Raw genomic sequence first — 21,806 nt, 5'->3', positions numbered from 1 at the left:
GTCAGCGATTTTTCTCTCCAGCTTTGCGAGCACGCTTTTACGAACGGCTAATGGTGTATTTATAAAAAAAACATTATTTTATCTTTTTTAATAGATTTTAATTTTATTTAATTTCATCGTTTATAATATTAAATGACTATCATAAACTAGATAATTTTTCATATTTCACCATTCACCTCTAAAAGGTGTTCATGGTTTAAATTAATTTAGGACTAAATTATTATTGTTAATGGTTTAAATCTTACTATTATTAAAATGTTCTATAATGAGAAAACTTAAAATCAGTGTGAAAATTATGTTTTATGATTTAATTCTTGGTTGCGGCTGATAAACCAATAAGTGAAGGTGTGACTTCGGTGTCGGGAAAAAAATGCCACATAGAACATTGACGAATGAAAATAAGTGAGGGAGAGAAAACAGGAGTGACGGTTGATCATTGTCTAATATAAATTTATATATATGCTACATATATAATCAAATCAAAATCATTAGTTGTATAGCTCGTCGTAGATACTCAATTGATAATAATTATTGTTATTATACGAGTTATGCATAGCATTTAATCGTAACAGTATAGATAACAAACATCTTAAACTATTGTTCATGATTGTGAGTTTTTAGTTACTTAACACTTTAATTTAATGTACTATTTTAAGTGCACTAATTTTCTCTCCATAGAGCTGGTCGCCGGGTCCAATTGGTAAAAAAAAGAACTTCCCAAGATCTTGGAGCAAACTAACTGGTTTATCTCCGTGTGTTTCCATATATAGGCCAACAAAGTCATCCAAAATCTTATGTACTCCTTTTGTTCCATATTATAAGACTTTTTAGGTCCATCTGCATTCATCAATTTTGTCCATATATTTTTATATATGTTTTTAGATTCATTAACACGTATATAAATCTAAAGACAATGTTAGAAAGTCTTATAATATAGAACGGAGGGAATACTTTAGATTTATTTTACTAACATGGTAAGAACCAAATAAGTACAAATGGCAAGGGTAAAAACAAGTGCCAAATTGCATATACTCTTCTAGTCGGAGCATGCGTCAAATATGTTTTCCATTAACTCGTTACATCTCTACGGCTTAACGCCTAAATGTATAGCTAGATTGATACGGTGAGTAAAGTGAAGTACATTAAATACTCTAAAAATTACCGTGGACGTCAACTAGATTTTACGAACTAGGATAAACTACATCGATGGAGCTCTAAATTTATTAAATATTTTGAGGTATGTCTATAATTCAAGATGATGTGTTATCGTAAAAGTCAAAATATCATGATCATTAAACTTATACCAACTGCCATGTGAGTGAGACCTACATGCTGGTCTCTCTTCTCTTATTTCTTGATGCCTGAACCCGGGGCTTTCAACCATCTCACCCTCATCGCCCCAGGCATCATTGCCGACCATACCAAGCGGCCACCGAAACATGACCTCCTGATAGACCAATATGTTGGTCTCTCTTTTGTTATTACTTGATGCTTGAACTCGGGTGCCATCGCTACCTTCGTCATCTCAGGTCATCATTATCGACCGCACTAAGCGGCCACCAAATCATGACCTCTTGATAGTCATGTTCAATTGGTCGATCCACCATCATCGAAGTTGGGGACGATTTGATCTGGATCTTCAAGGTATCCTTAGCTCCCTTCGCCGATCTATGTTGCCATATGTGAGCTACCTATCATGGTGGGCTTCTTCAACAAATCATGGTTGGCAATGCCACCAAAAAATTCAAAAGGTAAACTTCCATTTCCAAGAAAAAGGAGAGATACATGCGCCAACATATCGTTCTATCTTCTTTTATTGCTTGCTACTTGAAACAAATGTTCCAGCCATCGTCGCCAACCGCATCAAGTGGCCATTGGATCATGATTTCCCAGTTGCCATGTCCGGTAGGCCAGAAGAAAGAAGCGGATCTCCTCTTCCATCATTGCCAAGGAAGATCTGATCCAAATCTTCAAGGCATCCTCGACCTCTTTCATCGATCTAGCATTTGCTTCACACATTGTCATTAGCGAGGCTTCTTCGCCGTTAGAGCTAGCAATGTTGCCACAAGATTTAAAAGATAAACTCCCATTTCACTGGAAATAAAGAAATATATGAACAACATGTATTTTATTGTTAACAATAGCTACAACTTGCATCTCACACAACCAACTCTGAAGAAGGAATTTTCTCTTACCATTATCTCCATGTGTTTCCATATAGAGTCTATCAAAGTTCATCTAGTCTTCGAGCCAAAATCTTATGTTTTTTAGTAACATGGGTAACAACTAACAACCAAATAACTACAAATGGCAAGGGTGAAAACAAGTGCAAAATTGCATATACTCTTTTCAGTCGAACTTTGTGCCCAATATATTTTTTCATTCCATTAACTCATTACATTTCTACCAATTACATGTGTAGCTAGATTGTTACTAAGAGTAAAGTACAGTAGATTATACTCTGAAAATTACCATTGGACGTCAATTAGATTTTATGAACTAGGATAAACTACATCCATATAGCTCTGAATTTATTAAATATTTCGAGGTATATCTAAAATCTAGGTATGTTAATGTAAAAGTTAACATAGCATGTCCATTAAATATATACCAACTACCATATGAGATCAATCTGTTGGTCTCTCTTCTCTTATTGCTTGATGCTTGAACCTAAGGATTTCAACCATCATCACCCTCATCACCCCAAGAATCATTAAAGATCACACCAAGCGGCCATCAAATCATGACCTCCTGATAGACCAATTTGTTGATCTCTCTTCTATTATTGCTTGATGCTTGAACTAGGATGTTTCAGCCACCATCACCCTCATTGTCTTAGGCCATTGTTGCCGACAGCACCAAGCGGCCACCTAATCATGACCTATTGATAGTCATGTCTGACTGGCTAATCCACCATTATTGAGGTCAGGGACAGTTTGATCTGGATTCTCACGGTATCCTCAACCCCTTTGCCGATCTACATTGCCATCTGCGAGCTACCTGTCATGGTGGGCTTCTTCACCAATCATGATTGGCAATGCCACTGGAAAATTCAAATTGTAAACTTCCCTTTAACACACAAGAGAGAGAGAGAGAGAGATGATTCTTCTTTTATTGCTTGCCACTTGAAATTGGATGTCTAGCATCATCGCCGACCGCATCAAGTGGCCGCCAGATCGTAATCTCTTGCTATGTGCGATCGTCCAGAAGAAGGGATCCTCTCTTACATCACCGCCAAGGACGGTTTGAACAGAATCTTCAAGGCATCCATGGCCCCTTTCATCGATCTAGCATTTTCTTCCCACATTGTCATCAGCGGAACTTCTTCGCTGATCATAGCTTTAGACGGTAAGCTCCCATTTTATAGGAAAAAAAGAAAAGAGACTAACAACATTTATTTTATGGTCAACAATAGCTACGACTTACATCCCACACAACCAACTCAGATGTTGAAGCGCACAAACATGTCACCACCAGGGTTTCTCTTATCGTGGTAATGGAGACCTCCGCCGTGAAATGGTAATGGTTTCAGGCGGTTTCTCTAGGAAAAACCGCCCAAATTCAGAAAATTTGATGAAAAATTAAGAAAAAAAACAAAGTGACAGATATGCATTTATTGGGTCTAGTTGTGAAGAATTTTTTTAAAAAACTCAATGAATCAGTTATAAATTTAACAAAATATGACTTGACTTGAGTTAATTGGAGAAATATATGTGTTTTTTTCCACCGTACAAGTGTGCATCTGACCCAACTTGGCCCACTGGGGAGAATAACACTCTCCCCCGTACGCACGGCCGGTGAGATAGTCCCAAATCTTTATCTCCCTTTCATTATGTTATGGTTGTGGACTTCAGCCTTTGGTCATTGTGGAGGTTATTTGAATATTGTTGTGAACATTAATATAGTATATTGTGGTTTCTGACTTTGTTATAATATGCATGCTCATTCCGTACCATGAATTGTGAATTTATGATTGTTATCTTTGTTCTTAATTGCTAAATTCTTGAACTATTAGCAAATGTCATGCTAATTTTTTTATGTTTACTCTATGACTCCTCAGGTATAGTTTATTTTTTACCGTAAGCATCACCTCCTTTTTCCCTAATTTCCCCCTCTAATTTTGATGCATAACGATCTCTATACATTTTAACTAAAACCGTGCGATTATTGCTCATATCGCCATGGTTTTTACCTGAAACCGCGTGATAATCGTTTCAAACCGCGATCTCCATATCGTCGCGATAATCGTCTGAAACCGTGTGACAATCGTTTCAAAATGCGATCTCCATATCGTCACGATAATCGCACGATATGAAGGACAAAACCATGACGATATTATTTAAATTTTCAAATTTGAATTTTTACGGTTTTCGAGCGATTACCATAATAATTGCCGATTTATCACACCTCCACCAGGAACAGTTTAAGGTGACTCCGGGATAAATGAAACCCTAGTCACCACCGCTCAATGCAAGAAAACATTTTGGAGTGATCTCCATTTCTCCTAACGAAAATCAAAGAAAGCAAAACTCATCAAAGCTTTTTTTTTCTTTTCCTTTGAAATTAAAAGTAGTATTATAGTATTTTTTCTGTTTTTTTCCGCCGCTTCCACCTCCCTAGCCTCTTCTCACCTCCGCTCTTTTTCTTTCCGCGAAGCGAACCCTCCTCGCAGCTCCTCCACTCTCCATCTCTCCTCGCAGCTCGGCGGAGAGCCGGGGGCACCGCGAGCCTTCTCCCCGCGCTCGCCTCCTCCAGCTCGCTCGCTCGCTTGCCCGGCCGTCCGGCGAGCAGGCGCGGCGGCCTCTCCATCGTCCCCCCGCCCCTAGACTTCTCTCCTGTCTCCCTCGCGAGCGAGCACGGCCGGAGCGTCGGCGACCAGGTTCGGCGACGCGGCAGCGGCAGGGCGTCATCATTCCACCGGCTTCCTCCCTTCTCGAATTGGAGGTATTTGTTCTTCCCCGGTAGTCCGGTTGACCTCGCATCGCAGCTCACTCTTGTTCCCGCGCCACTCGGATGGGAGGCTGCATGGATGGCGTTGGATTAGGGATCCGTTCGTTCGGACATGGGTTGATTGCTTTCCCCAATTAACCCGCCCAGTTCCTTCCCGATTTCCCTTTTTGATGCGTGGGTGGTGGAGTATTAATGGCGGTTTATTTCCAAAAGAAAATTTTGTGGGGGGGGGGGGGGGGGGGGGCGGGTTGAGCTGAGCTGAGCCGCATGCTGCTTTTGCTCCGTCACCGTGTGGCAGGTTGTAGTGCTGGTAGGAGTCAAATCTGTGATCTTTTGCTGTTTGTTTCGGTAGTATGTTGCTTGTGATCCATGTTGGTTTCCAAAAAAAAAGAAAAGAAAAAGAAACCGATTTTTTGTTGCTTCTATGCTTTTGTATGGATGGTTTTTGTGGAAGAATTATGATGCTTGTAGGAATGGAGACTTTGATCGGTTTGAGTTGTATGAGTATGCATGCTTATGATCTCTGTTGGGTTCCCCCTTTGCAGGTAATTGCCCTCTGGGGAACTGTGTGAGGGCACAAGGAATTGTGGAGCGGCTCTTGAAGCTGAGGTTTTGTTTTGCTGGAGGATGGCGGAAGGTGCTAAATTCCATGGGCTCGTTGGCGCCATGGGCGTGCATGATGTTGGTGGGAACTTTTGTGAAATGGGGTACTACCAGAAGCTAGGGGAGGACTCCAACATGTCGGTTGATAGCCTTAACAGCATGCAGACAAGCATGCATGGTGGTTCGGTTGCAATGTCCGTGGACAACAGCAGTGTTGCATCTAGTGATTCTCGTACCGCGATGCTTAATCACCCTGGCCTCAGGGGTCCAGTCATTGTGTCTAGTTATTCTGTTGGGAACAGCATTTTCCGTCCTGGCCGGGTGTCGCATGCCTTAAGTGAGGATGCATTGGCACAGGCTTTAATGGACTCTAGGTTTCCCACTGAGACACTCAAGGATTACGATGATTGGACCATTGATTTGGGGAAGCTGCACTTAGGAATGCCATTTGCACAAGGTGCCTTTGGGAAGCTCTATAGAGGAACCTATAATGGAGGCGACGTTGCAATTAAGCTTTTGGAGAGGCCAGAGGCTGACCCTGAGAAAGCTCGGTTGTTGGAGCAGCAATTTGTGCAAGAAGTTATGATGCTTGCAACTTTGAGGCACCCAAATATTGTCAAGTTTGTTGGTGCCTGCAGGAAGCCAATGGTTTGGTGTATTGTGACAGAGTATGCAAAGGGTGGATCTGTTAGGAATTTCTTGAATAGAAGGCAGAATAGGTCTGTTCCACTGAAGCTTGCTGTGAAACAAGCATTAGATGTTGCACGTGGCATGGCATATGTTCATGGCCTTGGATTTATTCACAGAGATCTTAAGTCTGACAACTTATTGATTTCTGGAGACAAATCTATCAAGATTGCTGACTTTGGGGTGGCTAGGATTGAAGTGAAGACCGAGGGAATGACACCTGAAACCGGAACTTACCGCTGGATGGCTCCGTAAGTTGGCAGATCTGCTCTTTATCTTGTTTATTTTAATCAGTCATTATGTTATTTGTGTTAAGAATTTTTTTTTATTTCTCTCTATCCAAGGCCATGGTATTTCTCAAATGATATAGCCGGCACATCTGCAAGTCCTGTTTGTAAAATACAGTAACCTATTCATGTGCATTAGTAGCTGCTAGCTAGGTGCGTGGATGTGTATATCTGTTCTAATAACATGCAATGCCACTGTGACAGTCCTAGTTAGCTTAATTTTATCCTGTTTTTGCAAAGACTGGATTTTTTATAATTTCATTGATTTTTTCCTTGGAAGTTCCTTCATTTTAGTACTCTCTGGATGCATCAAATACTTGAGTTGCGTGGTAATTTGCATGTAAAACTTTTTACTGGTGCTGCCCTGAACTGTAATATTTCTCATTGACCTTTTCTGTTCTGTTTTTCCTTATTCTCTCTTCAAATCTGGTTTGGTAGATCAATTTTTTAATTATGTGAAACAAGCATGCGGTGGCAATAGATGTCTTGGAAATTCTCATGTGTGGCTGAGAATATATGAACATTATTTAGGCAGTCCGAAACATCTAATTTTAGAATTGTATTACATTACTTATATATGCTTATAATCGGTTGATGGGTGCTAATCTTTAATAAATTATTGCTGTTTAAGGTATTGGATTGCATCCATCATCTCCTTTGAAAGCATTTATGCACTAAATCTCATTCTTTTTGATAGATGCATGATGTGCTCATCTTAATAGCATTGAGATTGTAACTTGAATCTTCTAGTTAGATGCTTGTTCAAGATATTTTGGCTGCTAACTCAGCTGAGAATACAATATGGCTGCATCGTCTGACTCAGGCCTATCCTTACAGTGGCTACACCAAACATTTATCATTTAAGCGAAAACATATGAATTTATGAATCGGATTATTTGGATATGGTTGCTGGATGTAATGGGCGATCAATACTCATTGAATATTAACTAATGGGGTAATCCAGACATTAGTGCCATATAAATGGATAATTTGGGCAAAAACTATCAACCCTAACCTAATAATGCAAAAACCCTAGCCTCTAGGGTACTCCATCAATAATGTAAGGTATCAATAATGTAAGGTGTGTAGAATGTTGAAGACTAGTTTCACCCATAAAGAGTGATTTCATGGGTAATGGAAGATTCTGCACCTCCAAGAGAGCCTTGTTTAGGTAGGAAAGCTTTAGAGCAACTGAGCAAAATGTTAAACACGATACACTCCAATACTCCTCGTGACTATCCACAATCATCAAACCCCTTCCATGGGACTATGATTAATCCTATGAAATGTTGCCTGAACAGTAAATTGCACGCAAGCAACTACCTTGCTAAATGTGTTTTTTGAAGTTAAAGATTCCTATTGATGGAGTTTCTGCTCTGCATGAATAATGAATGCTTGTCTTACTATATCAAAAAAAAAAAAATTAGCACAAAGTGGTGGGTTTTATCTAAAACTTTTCAGAGAGTGGGAAAGTATACTGCTTGGTTCTTGCTGCAAAGTAGCGTTTTGTGTTTGGCGGTTTTACTTACTACAGTTATAACTAGCACTTCAAAAAAAAAAAGCTTCAGCTGTTATTCACTTACAACCTTGGCCTTTAGCATATTCATTGTATAGAGATTCACACACCTAAGTTTGTTCCTTTTTTATCCATCAGATTGGGCCATCATATTTTTCAGAGTATGAATTAGTGTTGGTGATTACAGTGCCTATCCTGGATAGGTGGATAGCATGTATTATGTTCATGTTCAAATCTTGTGCAGTATACTAGAACTGGATCAATTATTGCTCATTGTGGTTTCCTTTTCACTGTTTCCAATTGCGCTAACTTTTTATTTTGACTTGCAGTGAGGTGATCCAGCACAGACCATATGACCAAAAAGTTGATGTCTACAGTTTTGGCATAGTCCTGTGGGAGCTAGTAACTGGGAACCTGCCTTTTGCGAACATGACAGCGGTGCAAGCTGCATTTGCTGTGGTTAACAAGGGCGTCCGTCCAGCCATACCCCATGACTGCCTCCCTGCCCTTGCCGAGATCATGACCAGATGCTGGGATGCAAATCCTGATGCCCGCCCTCCATTCACTGAGGTTGTCAGGATGCTGGAGCAAGTGGAGATGGAGGTCATTAACACTGTCCGGAAGGCCCGCTTCCGGTGTTGCATCTCCCAGCCAATGACCCTAGACTGAGAGCCAGGATCCAGGGTGGAAAAGGCGGCCTCAAGAAAAGTTAAATCCTGTGTACCTATCATATTAATAGGTCTGTTCTGCAGAAGCTGAAAGCCCAAGCTGAGTGTACATGTATACTCGGCAGCCGTGCGTTCTCTTCGTTTACCCTAGACAATACCTAGTACCTACTATCAGACTGGAATGTATTAGCGGTAGCTTTTTATCCTTGACAAAAACATCATGCAGGGCACTTGTTGTAACAACTGCATGTTCCTGCTGTCTGTTATCTGTTGTAATCATCCTGCTGGAACATGTGCAAGGCTGCAAGGCTTGATGCTTAATAGTATATAGCATGTATAATTACCTGGCATGTGTTTTACCTGTTTCCATAGTTCTGGCATGTGTTTTACCTGCTTCCGTAGTTCTGATTCGATGCACCTTCATGGTATATACCATGTAGTACAATTTACTGGCATGTTTTTTTTCCCCTGTTCCCATAGTTCTGAATGATGCACCTTCATTGTTCTGAATGATTGCACTTCATAGTTTTAAATGGTCTATCTGGTATGTGTGTTTCCATAGTTCTATTCACCCTGTTCCCATAGTTCAGAATGATGCACCTCTATTGTTCTGAATGATTGCACTTCATAAGTTTAAATGGTCCATCTGGTCTCTGTGTTTCCATAGTTTTGATTGTACAGTTGTCAGGCATGTATGTTTCCATGGTTCTGAATGTACAGTTATCTGTCATATGTGTTTCAATAGTCAACAGCTCTGCATGATGTCAAGTATGTAATCTGTCATGGTGTCCTGCCAAATTGCCTTCTTGTGGGTTATTGGTATGTGTTATATCCTATGCTGTGGTAAATAGTTAAAATTCATTGCTACTAACTGTGCCAAATGCTTTCAGGTTTGCACAGTACAGCATCTGGTTTTAAGTTCTGAATGCCTCCCAATTTCTACTAGGTTCTGCTAGTATCACAAGTTGATTATTTCAGTCATGAAGTACCATGTGACCAAGGAGCCTCTTACATGAGAGCATAACAAGCTCCAAATTCACAAGAAAAGAATGGCTCTTATACAAGGGTGGAACCAGAGAGAAAAGAGACTGGACAGCTACCGCAGCATAATTATGCAGCTTCTTATGGCTAAACCCACCACTCACATTGAACAGCATTCATGACCCAAACACAAGTAATGCGAAAGGAAACATTGAGACAAGGAAAGAAGATGACATCGAGGAAGAATTTTGGAACTATGATATTGAAATTATAACCTAAAGGGAGGTGAAACAAAGCCTATGGTGTTGTACAACTGAAGCAGCAGCCACACCTGACATAATCAACCAGCTCTTTTTCCCTTCTCACCTCCAAAAAAGCATCATATTATCCAACTGCTGCTCCAAATTAGTAAATGATATGAGGAGGAAAATCAACTTCTTTACTCCACAGGGGTAGCATTTGCATTTGCATTCACCGTTCCATCTTCAGCCTTGGTGGTTGCAGTAGACGCATCAGCAGCTGAAGTAACACCCTCAACTTCAGGCTTGCTTCCGCTATTCTCAGTTTCTTTTAGTTGGACAGTCTGCGCAAACGTGTCCGAGATGTGGGCCATAAGTTCTCCTAGGGCCTTATTCTCTGCTGGTTTCTGGGGCTCTATGTTGGCAGGCTGCTGCTGACGTCTATTCTCCTGCAAGGCTTTTTCCCGCTGCTCATAGAAGTCGAAGTCTTCAAGAATGTTCGTCTCAGATTCATGGTTCTTGAAGATAGTTAACATCTGTAAACCATGTTCCAGCTTCACCTGCATGTTTTGCCTCTCAAGTTAAAGTTATTTTCAGAAAATGTCACACTCATTAGATGTTTCAGAAAAGCAGAAAAGATTTTGTGAGGAAATATGAAGATTAAATCCACAGAAGCTGAAGATAACTTTTACCTCCTGGGTGTCCCTGCTATTAGTTACAGGTTTGTTGTCATTGTTCTCAAGAATTATGTGCCGCAGCAGGTTGTTCGGGACATCCTTGATAATGTGCCACTTCACAGGGAACTGGCCACTCCACTTGTCCTGCTGCCAGTAATCAACACTTCTGTCAAAATCGACAGGTCCAATCATCTCAGCCACACCACAGAACTGACCACTGCCATTAACCTGTAAAAAATGCAGTTATGGATCAATTTAAATAAATATTTAAAAATACAGGGCATAAATCAAAAGGCATTCTTATAGAAGATCCTTTTTCTTTTGTCACTAGCATTTTTCCATGGTAAAGAGAATAAAATACCAAAAATAGGGGCTTCTCTTACCGAGAAAAACAGGAAAATAGGGCAATAGTCTTCTTTTTCTTTGGCCACACGATAAGCAGAATCCAGCTTTCTATTCCCGCTAGCTGTGCTGGCCCAAACATTGTACTTAATGCTCCTATGTACATGGTCCTCAGTGTAGGACTTTATTACAAAAAATTTTGCATCCTTGTATTCAGTGACAAAATCAGGGCGATTGTACAGTTCACTATCAACCAGTGAAACACTTTTCTCATTTTTTTCATCTATTGAAGAGTTCTCTGTGTCTTGTTTCTTTGGTTTTGTAGCACGTGGCCCACGGTTTTGCTCATTCAGGAACTCGAGAGCACCATTCTGAATCCCAAATGGCATGCTCCCTTTTTGTTGATTAGCACTTAACTCAAAAGCACTAAATCTGCGACCAGAACCCCAACTTGGTGTAGTACCTCCAAACTTACCACCTTGTTGGCGTGACTTATAGGATCCAGGGGCATACATTGACCCATGATGCTGCAAAAACATAAACCATCAGTGTTGGATAATGAAGAGGACAATACAAATTAGGACCGACAAAATCTTAGTTCAACAAGTATTTGCCAAAGCCCAACTGCATACCATTCCAAAAGCCAGCGGTGTGTTCCCTTGACCAAACATACCAGGAGCACTGCTTGGTTGTGTGGATGCTGCAAAAGAAAGTCATGATATGTTTAGCATGGGCCTAATCAACTTTTACAATACAAATCGCTTGCAACCATCAAAAGTTTGACTTGAAGAACAGCAAAGATTCAGAAGGGGAAATATTTACCTCTGTCAAAAGACCCAAATGGTTGATGATACCCTGGTGTTGGCGAGTAGAGAAGGCCGTCAGGAAGGAAGTACTCTTGCTGCAGCATAGGATCTTGAGACATTCCAGTGGCGGAATTAGAGTATCCCATGCTAGGAGAGGCTGGTGGCTGGTAGTAAGGACTTGAGAAGGGAAAGTGCAAGGGGAGGTATGGCTGGCCATCTCCAATGCCAGGAGAATAAGCTCCATACATCATTTGAGGGTTGTTTGCATATCCAGGAGATAACATGATTGACTGGTTGTCGTTGTAGATTCCCTTCAGCAAAAAATTTTTAAAAAACTAAACTATGAAAAATGGAAAACAACTTCAGTAGTCAAACTACTTACAGGTGATACAGAATGGAGTCCTTCCATATTGACATAATGGGGGTATTCTTCCCATTGGCCCAAATGGTTCATGTATCCTACAATGAAAAAAGAAGAAACAAAGAATATTAAATAATAACACCTCAAAAGGAGTTGCCTTGTTAAAGAATAGATACAAAATTGAATAATACACCCACTTCTCTCATAAGATTTTAATAGAGCCAGTTAAACAGTAGTAAGATCAAATGGTGATAACTGATGAACAGTTAAAACCGATAAGCTACAATCAATCATGCAAGTACAGAGAAAAACAAATTTATAGTTAAATATCAAAAACTTTAACTTTTAATACCTTGGTTGTGTACTTTTGGGGATTACATTGTCAAACAGAGCTCAATAGTTAATAAAGCAGGGCGAGAACACAATTGTTCTTGTCCCTTAATGATAAAACACAGAAAACGAACATAACCTAACCTCCAGAATAGATTGTTTGTGGCTGAGGTGCGTACACATTGGGTGGGTAGAAAGGTTGTTCTCCACCTTTACCCAAAAAACCAGCCTTCTCTTGTGCACCTTTTGGCGATTTTGAGGAGCTAGCACCCTGGGGAACACTAGTAGTCATTTTCTCATTTGTACTAGAAAGAATCTGATGCAAAGGGAAAAAAATATCAACCATTAGTAAATAGAACAACATCTTTGCGGAAGAGGAAAAAAAAACAATAGAGAATTACCTGCTCTTTGGCAGCACCCTTGGTTGCGCTGTTCTCAACTACAATTTCTGTTTGCAGTGGAATCATGCAATCTACATAAGGAGCACAGATACAAAGATTACATCCTCATAGCAGCTATCAAAACTCCAAAAATTAAACAAAGTAATTGCAGCTATACATCTAGAAAGTAACTATAGTACCAGCAAGTTAAGCAAAATGCGTAAATGGTTTTTACTCGTCACCAAAACTATCAGCTCGTTTCATATGAGCAAGCACTCAATAAACATTGTACAAAATTGCACATCCAGAACCCCTTCATAGTTTGCCACATGTCCTTTCATCAGCACTGCAAACCAGCCTTGCATACACAGGGCCATAACCAACATGCTCCAATCAACGCCTCTGCAGCAGCAGCCTATTCAAACACCTCCAATCAGCCAAACTTCAGAGGACGCTTTAGAGCATCTCTAACAGCTCATCTATCCCATCCTCCATCTTAGAAATAGAGAATGAAGAGTAAGATTTAAGCTCCAGCAGAACATCTATCCTATCATCTATTTTTTGGATCATTCATATTAGGAGAGAGAAATAGATGTTTCTCCCTCCAATCCTCTAAATAGATATAGAGGATGCCATATATAGATGATCTGCTGGAGTACAAAGGGATATGAAAGATAAAAGTGTTTTAGATGATCATCCAAATAAAGATATGGATGACTAAATTTAGATGAGCTGTTGGGGATGCTCTAACTTTCTAACCGCACTAAATTACCAGCATACTCGTACCGGCGCAAATTTCACAGCTACGGGTTAAATTTAACCTTCCAAACTTTGACCCCCACCTCCGAAGTAAAACCCTCCTCTACGCGTGCGTGAGCTCCCAGGGGCGGATCCACCGTGGGAGACGGGAGCAAACGAGATGCCAAATAGTATCAAGGCTAAGGCAAATCGAGAGCAAAAGCGAAGCTTCCAGATCTAGAGCAGAAGCTAGGGTTGACGCAGACCGGAGGAAAAAAATTGTAGGTAGATAGAGACAAAGAGAGGGTGCGCGTATGCTCACCAGGATTTGGCCGGAGCAGAAGTACGGGCGGGCGGGCGGCGGCGCCCCTCCTCGCGGGGACGGAGATCGGCGGCGGGCGGAGTCGCGAGGAGACGAGACGGGGAGGCGACGCCGAGGGGACGGAAGGGAAGACTGGATTTTTCGCAATCTAGCCCTTTTACAAAATTTATTTTGCATGTAGGCCTCTCAGAAAAGTTGTATTTTAGGGATAAGCCTTTTTGGGGGTCTGTTCATAAATTATTGTTTCTAGGAGGGACTGCATGTGAAAAGTCCAGGGACCGGACGTCCGGAGCAGGAGTCGTCCAGGTCTCCCGGACCGACCCCAAAAATGAGGGGAATTTAACTCTTTTCACTATTATTAAAAGTGACGGGTGACAACTCTTCAAATATTATTTTTTTATTTGGTTTTATATTTTTGTCATCGGAGAGAGTAGATTGTCTAATATTTTATCATCACCTACATGCCACATCACAGTACTAACATAGACATGATGCCAAAAAAGTCTATTTGCCCATGGTTCAACGTATTTGATCTTCCTCTCTCTCCGTAGTGGCGTATTCGAGATTTTTATTTTAGTGATTCAACTTATATAATTTTTTAATTTTCATAAATATAATATATAATATATATAACTGTAATATAAAATTGATCAAAATTTATTTTATATATGTAAATAAATAATATTTTTGTTTTATATTTATTATATATATATGCAGATTTTTTGGGTGGTCCCGTTATACCGCCAGGTCCATCCCTTTATCCGTCCATGCCTCTCCTCTCTCTTTCTCTTCTAGCGTTTCATGGTTATGCATACCACCGGTACTGATTTTGCTTGATCATTGATTGTGTTTGACGGCGGCGCTAATGATAGGCTTCGAGAAGAAGCAGGGCAGTGCACCCAATATTTTCGTCTCCATGATGAAAAAAAAAAAGATAGTGAAGGACATGAATAAGAGAAAAAGGGTAACGGTGGAACCATGGGCAAAATGGACTTTTCAAGCACCGTGATAAAAATATTATTTATTTACATATATAAAATAAACTTTTGATCAAATATATATTCTATGTTATATTTGTGAGTTGTGACAATTAAAAAATTATATAAGTTAAATTACCAAAATAAAAATCCTGAATACACCACTACGGAGAGAGAGGGAGATCAAATACGTTGGAGCATAGGCAAAATAGATTTTTTTAGGCATCGTGTTCATGTTGGCATTGTGATGTGGTATGCCATGTAGGCGAAAGTCTTTTTTGTCTGATGGCAAAAATGTAACACCAAATGTAAAAATGACATTTGAAGAGTTGTCATTTTTAATAGTGGCAAATAGTTAAATTCCCCCAAAAATGATTTTGGACGTTGAGAGTTTTTTCTTTTAAAAAACACGTTATAGTCACTTAATTTATTTTTATACTTTTAGCATATATTGAAATATGAGCTGGTTTTAACTCTTAAAAATGTGATGTACTCAAGTAAATAAGAAGCAAGATAAACATGATGAACTGGTTGGAGAATCAGCTTAGGTTTTCATGATCGTAAGCTTTCCTTAGTGCCCGTCAAGCGCATTAGCACATACATCTGGGTAACAATTACCACCTGCAATTCACATCTTGGCACAACGGAACATATAATTTTCTTGTAATTCAAATCAACCATTTATCTTTTTTATTTAATTCATAGCACATCAGAGATGACTAGTTATCAAATGCTTGTTTCTTGTACTAATTAATCTCTACAATTTACATCATCCTTCTATTGCCACCAACACATGTTAAATAGAGAGTAAGCAAGCAACCTTGCTTGCGTTGCTTTCATCAAACCGTAACTTACTTGTCCTTTTTACTTGTTAAAATTTGAGAGAACGATTAGTTCCCCTGAGCAGTCTGACCATAGAGTACCAAAGGTCCTGAAAATGCATTCTTTCCCTTAAAAAATAACCTATTCCATTATATACGATGGTTATCTCACTTATCTATATGTAAATATATTAGTGTATCTCCCAACATTTTTTCTTCTTACTTATATTTAAATTTGCACAAATATTCTTTTCAAAACCAAATACATAACCAATTGTTTGTTCAGTAAGTCTTGAAAAATTACAACGTAAGATTAATAATTATAGTATGAATATATGCAATTTAAAGTGTAGGATATGAAATTTTAAATATAATATTTGAATTTTATTCTTGAAAAATGTGACAACATAAATATAGCTAGTCTTGATAATAATCTAGTCAAATTGCTTATCTATTTGATTCAAACCGAGGGCATTTGTTACTTGTTAGCTCAACGTGCCAAGAGAACTTTGAGAGCAAAATAAGAAAAGGGGTTAGCTACCAACCCCACAAACGACGAACTATTTATAAATAATTTAATAATATTAATAATTTTCACGAATTTTGACAAAAATATGTTCTTATCATAGCATAGTGTGAAACTAAAAATTTGTTCCCGTGTCCTCTTCCCCGTCCAACTTACCCGATGCCTCAACGGACACATTTATAATCGACTTCTTGTCTATTATTACTGAGTATTCTCTGTGTCTCAAAATAACTTCACATTTTTAGTTTAAATTTAAACTAGAAATATAAAATTATGACAAGAGGAAGCATCTTTATTCTTCTATACCACTGTTGTATACCAAGAGTCATACGCAACGATCATTTTTCTTGCCATCAATGTCAACTACTAGTGCAATAGGACAAAATAAAAGTGGTAAGCACACGATAGATATGATAATTGATAAATCATACCAATATAGATTTATCTCTATCAATTATAAATGTGTGCTAGTGACATGAGCTGCTCACCTTTTTCTCATTAGTGTTGGGATCACCGCTTTTCCGTTTCCAATAAACCACTAATTAATCTCTTTCGTATTCTGTTTAGGCTATTCTCGATGGTCATTTCATTTAGCATTAATTAGATGCTACGTCAGATTTTTTGATGAATTAGGAAATATAAGAGAACCCTTTCATCCCAGTAAAAGTCCCGTGGCGTCGTTTCCAAACAAATAAAAGCTGAATGAAAGACCATTGAGGCCAACCATTTTTTTCATCCGGATCCCTTGCGGGCTCCACCTCTTATTTTTCTCTCATACATCAATTTGTATAACATATTTGATTATACTCTTATGCAGAAATTTAATAGTTTATCAAGTATAAAATAAAATAGACCACTGAGAGATGTCCTTTCGTTATAGCGTTTATTTTTGCAGAAGCCAATAAGGTGATCTTGTTGTTTCGACGATGAAGCCTTTTTAATGCATAGTTTTATTGCTCGGTTTGTCCTTTCATGAATGTGACAATAAGAGTTCGAAGGAAATTTAGTTGTGTAGCATATAAAGTTCACCCTTTCTCTACTTTCATAGCACTAAAATACACGTGTCCATTTTAGAGTAAAATTTGAAAACCATATGCATTGTTATTTGTACCATATATAGGTTTTATGGTACAACTGTTTCATATATCCCCACCATGATATAAATATCAGTCAATTCCAGCATACCTAGAGGTTAAAGCAGTATATTAATTAGCGAAAAATAAACCAACAATCTTAATCAAGGAATCAAAATATTAAATAATGACATAAAGTTCTAGGTATATATGTGCTCAACATGTCAACATGTGTAAATGTGGGGGTTTGTGGAACTTTCGAAACAAAATATCTACGTTTCCATGCCAGTAAGTTATAACACCTAGGGTTTTATACAACTTTAACTATAAAACAGGATAAACATATATATATATATATATATAACGTTGAAATATTGTGGAATTAATATAAATGATAATTATTTGACATGCTTAGCTTTGGAATCTAATAATAAATTATAGTATCTCTGTCCCATAATAAATGTAGGCCTATAGTTAAATTTGAACAAAAGAACTATCGTTATTAGGGGAGGGAGGTAATAGATAATATATATCGTGTGCATAAGCTTTTGATATAATAATCAATTGCTAGTGGGTTCGGTTCTAACAATATAGAAAAGTATAGATTTGCTGCTAAGGCCATGAACCTCTCTCCATTATAGTCTACTAAGTGGACGCACGCTTCGCGCGCAGCCGTGGTTATCCAAGAAGAGCATAAAGATGTATTTCAGAGGTTTACCATAGAGGACGCATATGATCATTACCATGCATATAGAGATTAGCACATTAACTATACATGGATATGTTTCATGGTGTTGCAAGATTGTTTTTTAATAGAAGTGACAGCCATGTTCAATGGACATAACGGTGGGATCTCTATATAGGAGCTGTGTGATGCGCATTGTATATAGTGATAAATAGCATGCATAGAACAATAGTCAGAACATTATGCCCTGAATAAAAGGCCAGCTGATGTATTGGCTAGATAATCTTTGTCTATAGCTGGTTTACACATTGACTGGCAAGTAACACAGAGAGTAGAGGTCTTAGCTATGTACAATGATCATCAAGAACTCTATGTCTTGAACAAAAGGCCAACGGATTTGTCTAGCCCATCCTTCTGTGTAGGCCGACGACAAACTGATAGGTGGATAGTAGATAAGGCAGGAGTCTTAGTTATGTACCTTGATAATCAAGAACGCTATGTCTTGAACAAAAGCCTAGCTAATGTGCGTACATCATTTTTTCTGCAGGTGGCCTGCTGCTATGTACAGATAAAACCAAAATGACTACTTTCAGGGGAGTTGTTGCCTTCATTCACTGTTACAGGAGAAAATTGTCTTAAGTCATATATCCATGTGATGTAATATTGCATTTGTTGAAGTGAATATGAAGCACATAATGAGTATAAGAAAAGAGGACCTGCCATGTTCTTCCTGCTGGTTATCTTCCTTGAAGAGTTTCTTTGTAGCTGAAGCTGAGCTGCTGGCTCTGCCTCTATTTAACCATTTGATGGAAATAGGGATGATATGAGTGACATAATTACTATAAGAAATGTAAGCAGGTCTATGAAATTTACCTCTTTTTAGCTAATGCCTTGATAGGGACCGATGGGTTGACAGGTGGACTTTCATCATAGGTGGTTGGGATCTGCAGCAGTTACAAGCAAGATGAGCATTGAATGGTTTTATTTGTGCTTCATTGGTGGAGTGAGTGCTATTGTTACCGTGTTTTCAGTTTGTAATGTTGTAGGCACAATAAAAGATGTATCCCCTGAATCTTTGTGTTGGGGGCTTGTCTTGCTGGGTGCCTTGTAAGGTTTCACAAAAAAATAGATTATATTGGTAAATAGATATATGCATATTGGAGGTTCCATATAATATATATATATATATATATATATATATATATATATATATATATATATATATATATATATATATATATATATATATATATATATATATATATATATATATATGCTTACCTGAGCAGGCTATTGTGGCGTGGGTTGCACTGATAATACAAACCTCTTCTTTGATCCTCTCTCATATGAAGGTTTGCTTGTTGGTGTTTCATCTTTTTCAGATGCACCAATGTACTTGGGTTGTCCTGATGGGCTTTCATACATTGAGAGAATACTCTTTCCTTTGCTTGAGGTGGGGGAGCCAAGGGTGCTATCACTTGATTTTGGTGATGTGTACGCAGAGCTAGTAGGACTGGCTACAACAAGCTCAGAAGAAGCTTGCGAGTTAGGCGGTGCCATTAGCAGTGGTGGTTGGTTGATGTTGCCAGATGATACGATAGTGTTGACCTGAAATGTTTCCATGTCCCTTGAAATCCTCATTGAACTGTTCTCTGAGAAGCTAACATTCCACACAAAGTCTTGTTCAAGAAGTGATGTTATCTCATCTGGGATAAAGTCCTTGTCATGTGGGTTTTGCTCTAATAGAACCTCAACAGGTTTGCGAATCAAACGTTGTGCAGTTCTTCCAAATAAGACAAACGGAGCATCCTTAGTGTCATCTCCAGCCACGACAACAACTTTATACCTTTTATTTTTTAAGGGGAAAGTTATTAGAGCATGATACAGGCAAACATGATATATAAATCTTGAGAGTATTGTATTATAAAACTCGGTAGATGGAGTTACTATGTGGCCACAATCACTGTCTGTGCACCTGTATGATGACCCATATGCTCTTGCACCTTTGTAGCACTTGCCACATGCATCATACCACCACCCTGATTCGCCGCAAATTTTTCTAATAGTAACACGCACTATGAAGCGTAGGCGCTGCAAACAAGTTATACATGTAACTGGGATTAATACAACAACATATGGCTGTTCTTTTAAGGAAGATAATGTAAAGAGACTATATACCTTATGCTTGTGTGGATTCATAGTGGTCAGCTCTTTAACCGTTTTCTCCTCAGGTGGGCTGAATATATGCGTTGGTGCTGATGTCTCGACCCATTTGATTGGCCAAAATGAGGTGGTAAAACTAAACAAATGACATATTATTGTACACATATAAGTACACATGGACGATATTTGATGTATGCATAAATACTTGGTATTATGTTTCTTTTAGCTCAATTGCCTCTGGCATGTCTAGATTTATGTACCATTTGCATGGTGAGCTACCGGTTAATGTTAGGCCTGTAAATAGTCAGTAGCATTGTTAGTCTTGCATTGTATAGATGATGGCAATTTAAATATATTTGGATGCCTATATAAGGTCTCACCTATGTCCCTATAGTCTTTGACAAGTGTTCCAACAAAGACGATAACCTGTGGCTGTGTCTGCCCATCAGCATATACTTTCTCAGCATCAAAAGCAGTCGCTCTTTCTCCCCATAGTGTGATATCTATAGTTGAGTTGCCTTGTGGATATTAGTGGCAAATGTGGCAATGTTATCATCATTACAATAGCCAAATATGTTAGTGAACAGAGCAAATTTGTTGAGATCATTAGAGCTAGGTGCAAATAGATAATTAATATTATTGCCTTAAAAGAAAAAGACCCATAGAACAGGGAACTGACTTAGCATCACAGAGCTAGAGTGTTCTTTTCAGACTATCAGTGTTTCTTGATTTAGGGCGAACAAGAGTTGGAGGTCCAAACTCAGTGATGACTCCCATGATGTCTGCATAGGATATGCATAGCTTCACTATATAATGCAGTGAGCAATGAACATAAATATCAAGGAAAGATTAGGGATAATTTGACATACCCACATAAAACTGAGTTTTATCAATAAGAGAAGGTATCTCCTCAAATGGTGTCAATGAGAAAGTGATCCCAGGAAACCTGTCTGGAACATTAATGCTTTCCTGCAGTTCTGTCCATTTAGAGAATTGTATCATCAATTCATTTGCAACTGGTCTCTGTATGCTCTATTGCTCGCTTGACAGCATATGAATCAATGTAATACACTTTCCCTTCTTGCAAGAGAGGATTAAGCAAATCAGTTACTGGTGGGTATATCTGAACATGAATACTATATCCCTGCATATGAGTTATGTGCATACAAAAATAGTTAAATGTACGTATTAGCAGGATAAGCAGATGCATGCACGTTAAAGACATGTAAGCTAGGATTACCTCTTCATCAAGCAAGACAAGGTCAGTGTGTAGGAGCTTTGTCTCATCAGCAAGATCACAAAAGTGCCACAACCTTGAAACACGTGCGCATAGCTTTGAACTTGAATCTCCGGGCACAATATGTGAAATGAGTATGTGACCCATTCTTTACCTTAAACCAAAAAATAGAGAGTTATTATATAAAACAATATAATATTAGCAATGGCACACATAGGCAAGAGGAGAGCGATACTTTGTAGCACAAATGAAGTCACTGGCACAAACGCATAACATAATGTACAAATGTGTAATTTATATAGCCCATAGTATTATAATGTATATGTACATATACATATATATTTTTGTTGTTGTTAGTTGGGATAGGCTGCTACGGTTGGGACGACACCGCCTGCAAGATGGAAATAAATTTATTGCCATGTTCTTCTAAACAATAG

At 38.7% G+C, this 21,806-nt stretch overlaps 2 protein-coding genes and 1 pseudogene across 3 annotated transcripts; 1 reads left to right on the top strand and 2 right to left on the bottom strand.

Annotated features, from left to right (window-relative positions):
* Positions 1–4,635: 4,635 nt before the first annotated feature.
* LOC102720260 (serine/threonine-protein kinase STY13-like) lies at positions 4,636–9,066 on the top strand. The gene is made up of 3 exons (XM_006659157.3): positions 4,636–4,944; positions 5,496–6,491; positions 8,373–9,066. Exons 2-3 carry the CDS (start codon positions 5,578–5,580, stop codon positions 8,710–8,712), a joined length of 1,254 nt encoding a protein of 417 aa, XP_006659220.1. The 5' UTR covers positions 4,636–4,944; positions 5,496–5,577; the 3' UTR covers positions 8,713–9,066.
* Positions 9,067–9,795: 729 nt separating this feature from the next.
* On the bottom strand, positions 9,796–13,985 carry LOC102719979 (YTH domain-containing protein ECT1-like). 2 transcript variants are annotated; one of them, XM_006659156.3, is made up of 9 exons: positions 13,888–13,985; positions 12,849–12,919; positions 12,592–12,763; positions 12,139–12,215; positions 11,773–12,067; positions 11,583–11,650; positions 10,992–11,477; positions 10,624–10,836; positions 9,796–10,491 (listed from the first exon to the last, which is right to left on the bottom strand). In XM_006659156.3, the coding sequence occupies exons 2-9, from the start codon at positions 12,912–12,914 to the stop codon at positions 10,132–10,134; spliced, it is 1,737 nt and encodes a 578-aa protein (XP_006659219.1). In that variant the 5' UTR covers positions 12,915–12,919; positions 13,888–13,985; the 3' UTR covers positions 9,796–10,131. The 2 variants fall into 2 exon arrangements, with proteins under 2 accessions (XP_006659219.1, XP_015696011.1); XM_015840525.1 differs by lacking the exon at positions 13,888–13,985 and adding an exon at positions 13,028–13,045.
* A 6,358-nt stretch (positions 13,986–20,343) lies between these two features.
* Positions 20,344–21,516, bottom strand: LOC102707053 (annotated as a pseudogene).
* Between the last annotated feature and the right edge of the window lie 290 nt (positions 21,517–21,806).

This window comes from Oryza brachyantha, chromosome 8 (genome assembly GCF_000231095.2).
Source record: "Oryza brachyantha chromosome 8, ObraRS2, whole genome shotgun sequence".
Taxonomy (NCBI): Eukaryota; Viridiplantae; Streptophyta; class Magnoliopsida; order Poales; family Poaceae; genus Oryza; species Oryza brachyantha.
The sequence above is the reverse complement of the archived record's forward strand: the minus strand, read 5'-3'. Positions and strand labels throughout refer to the sequence as shown.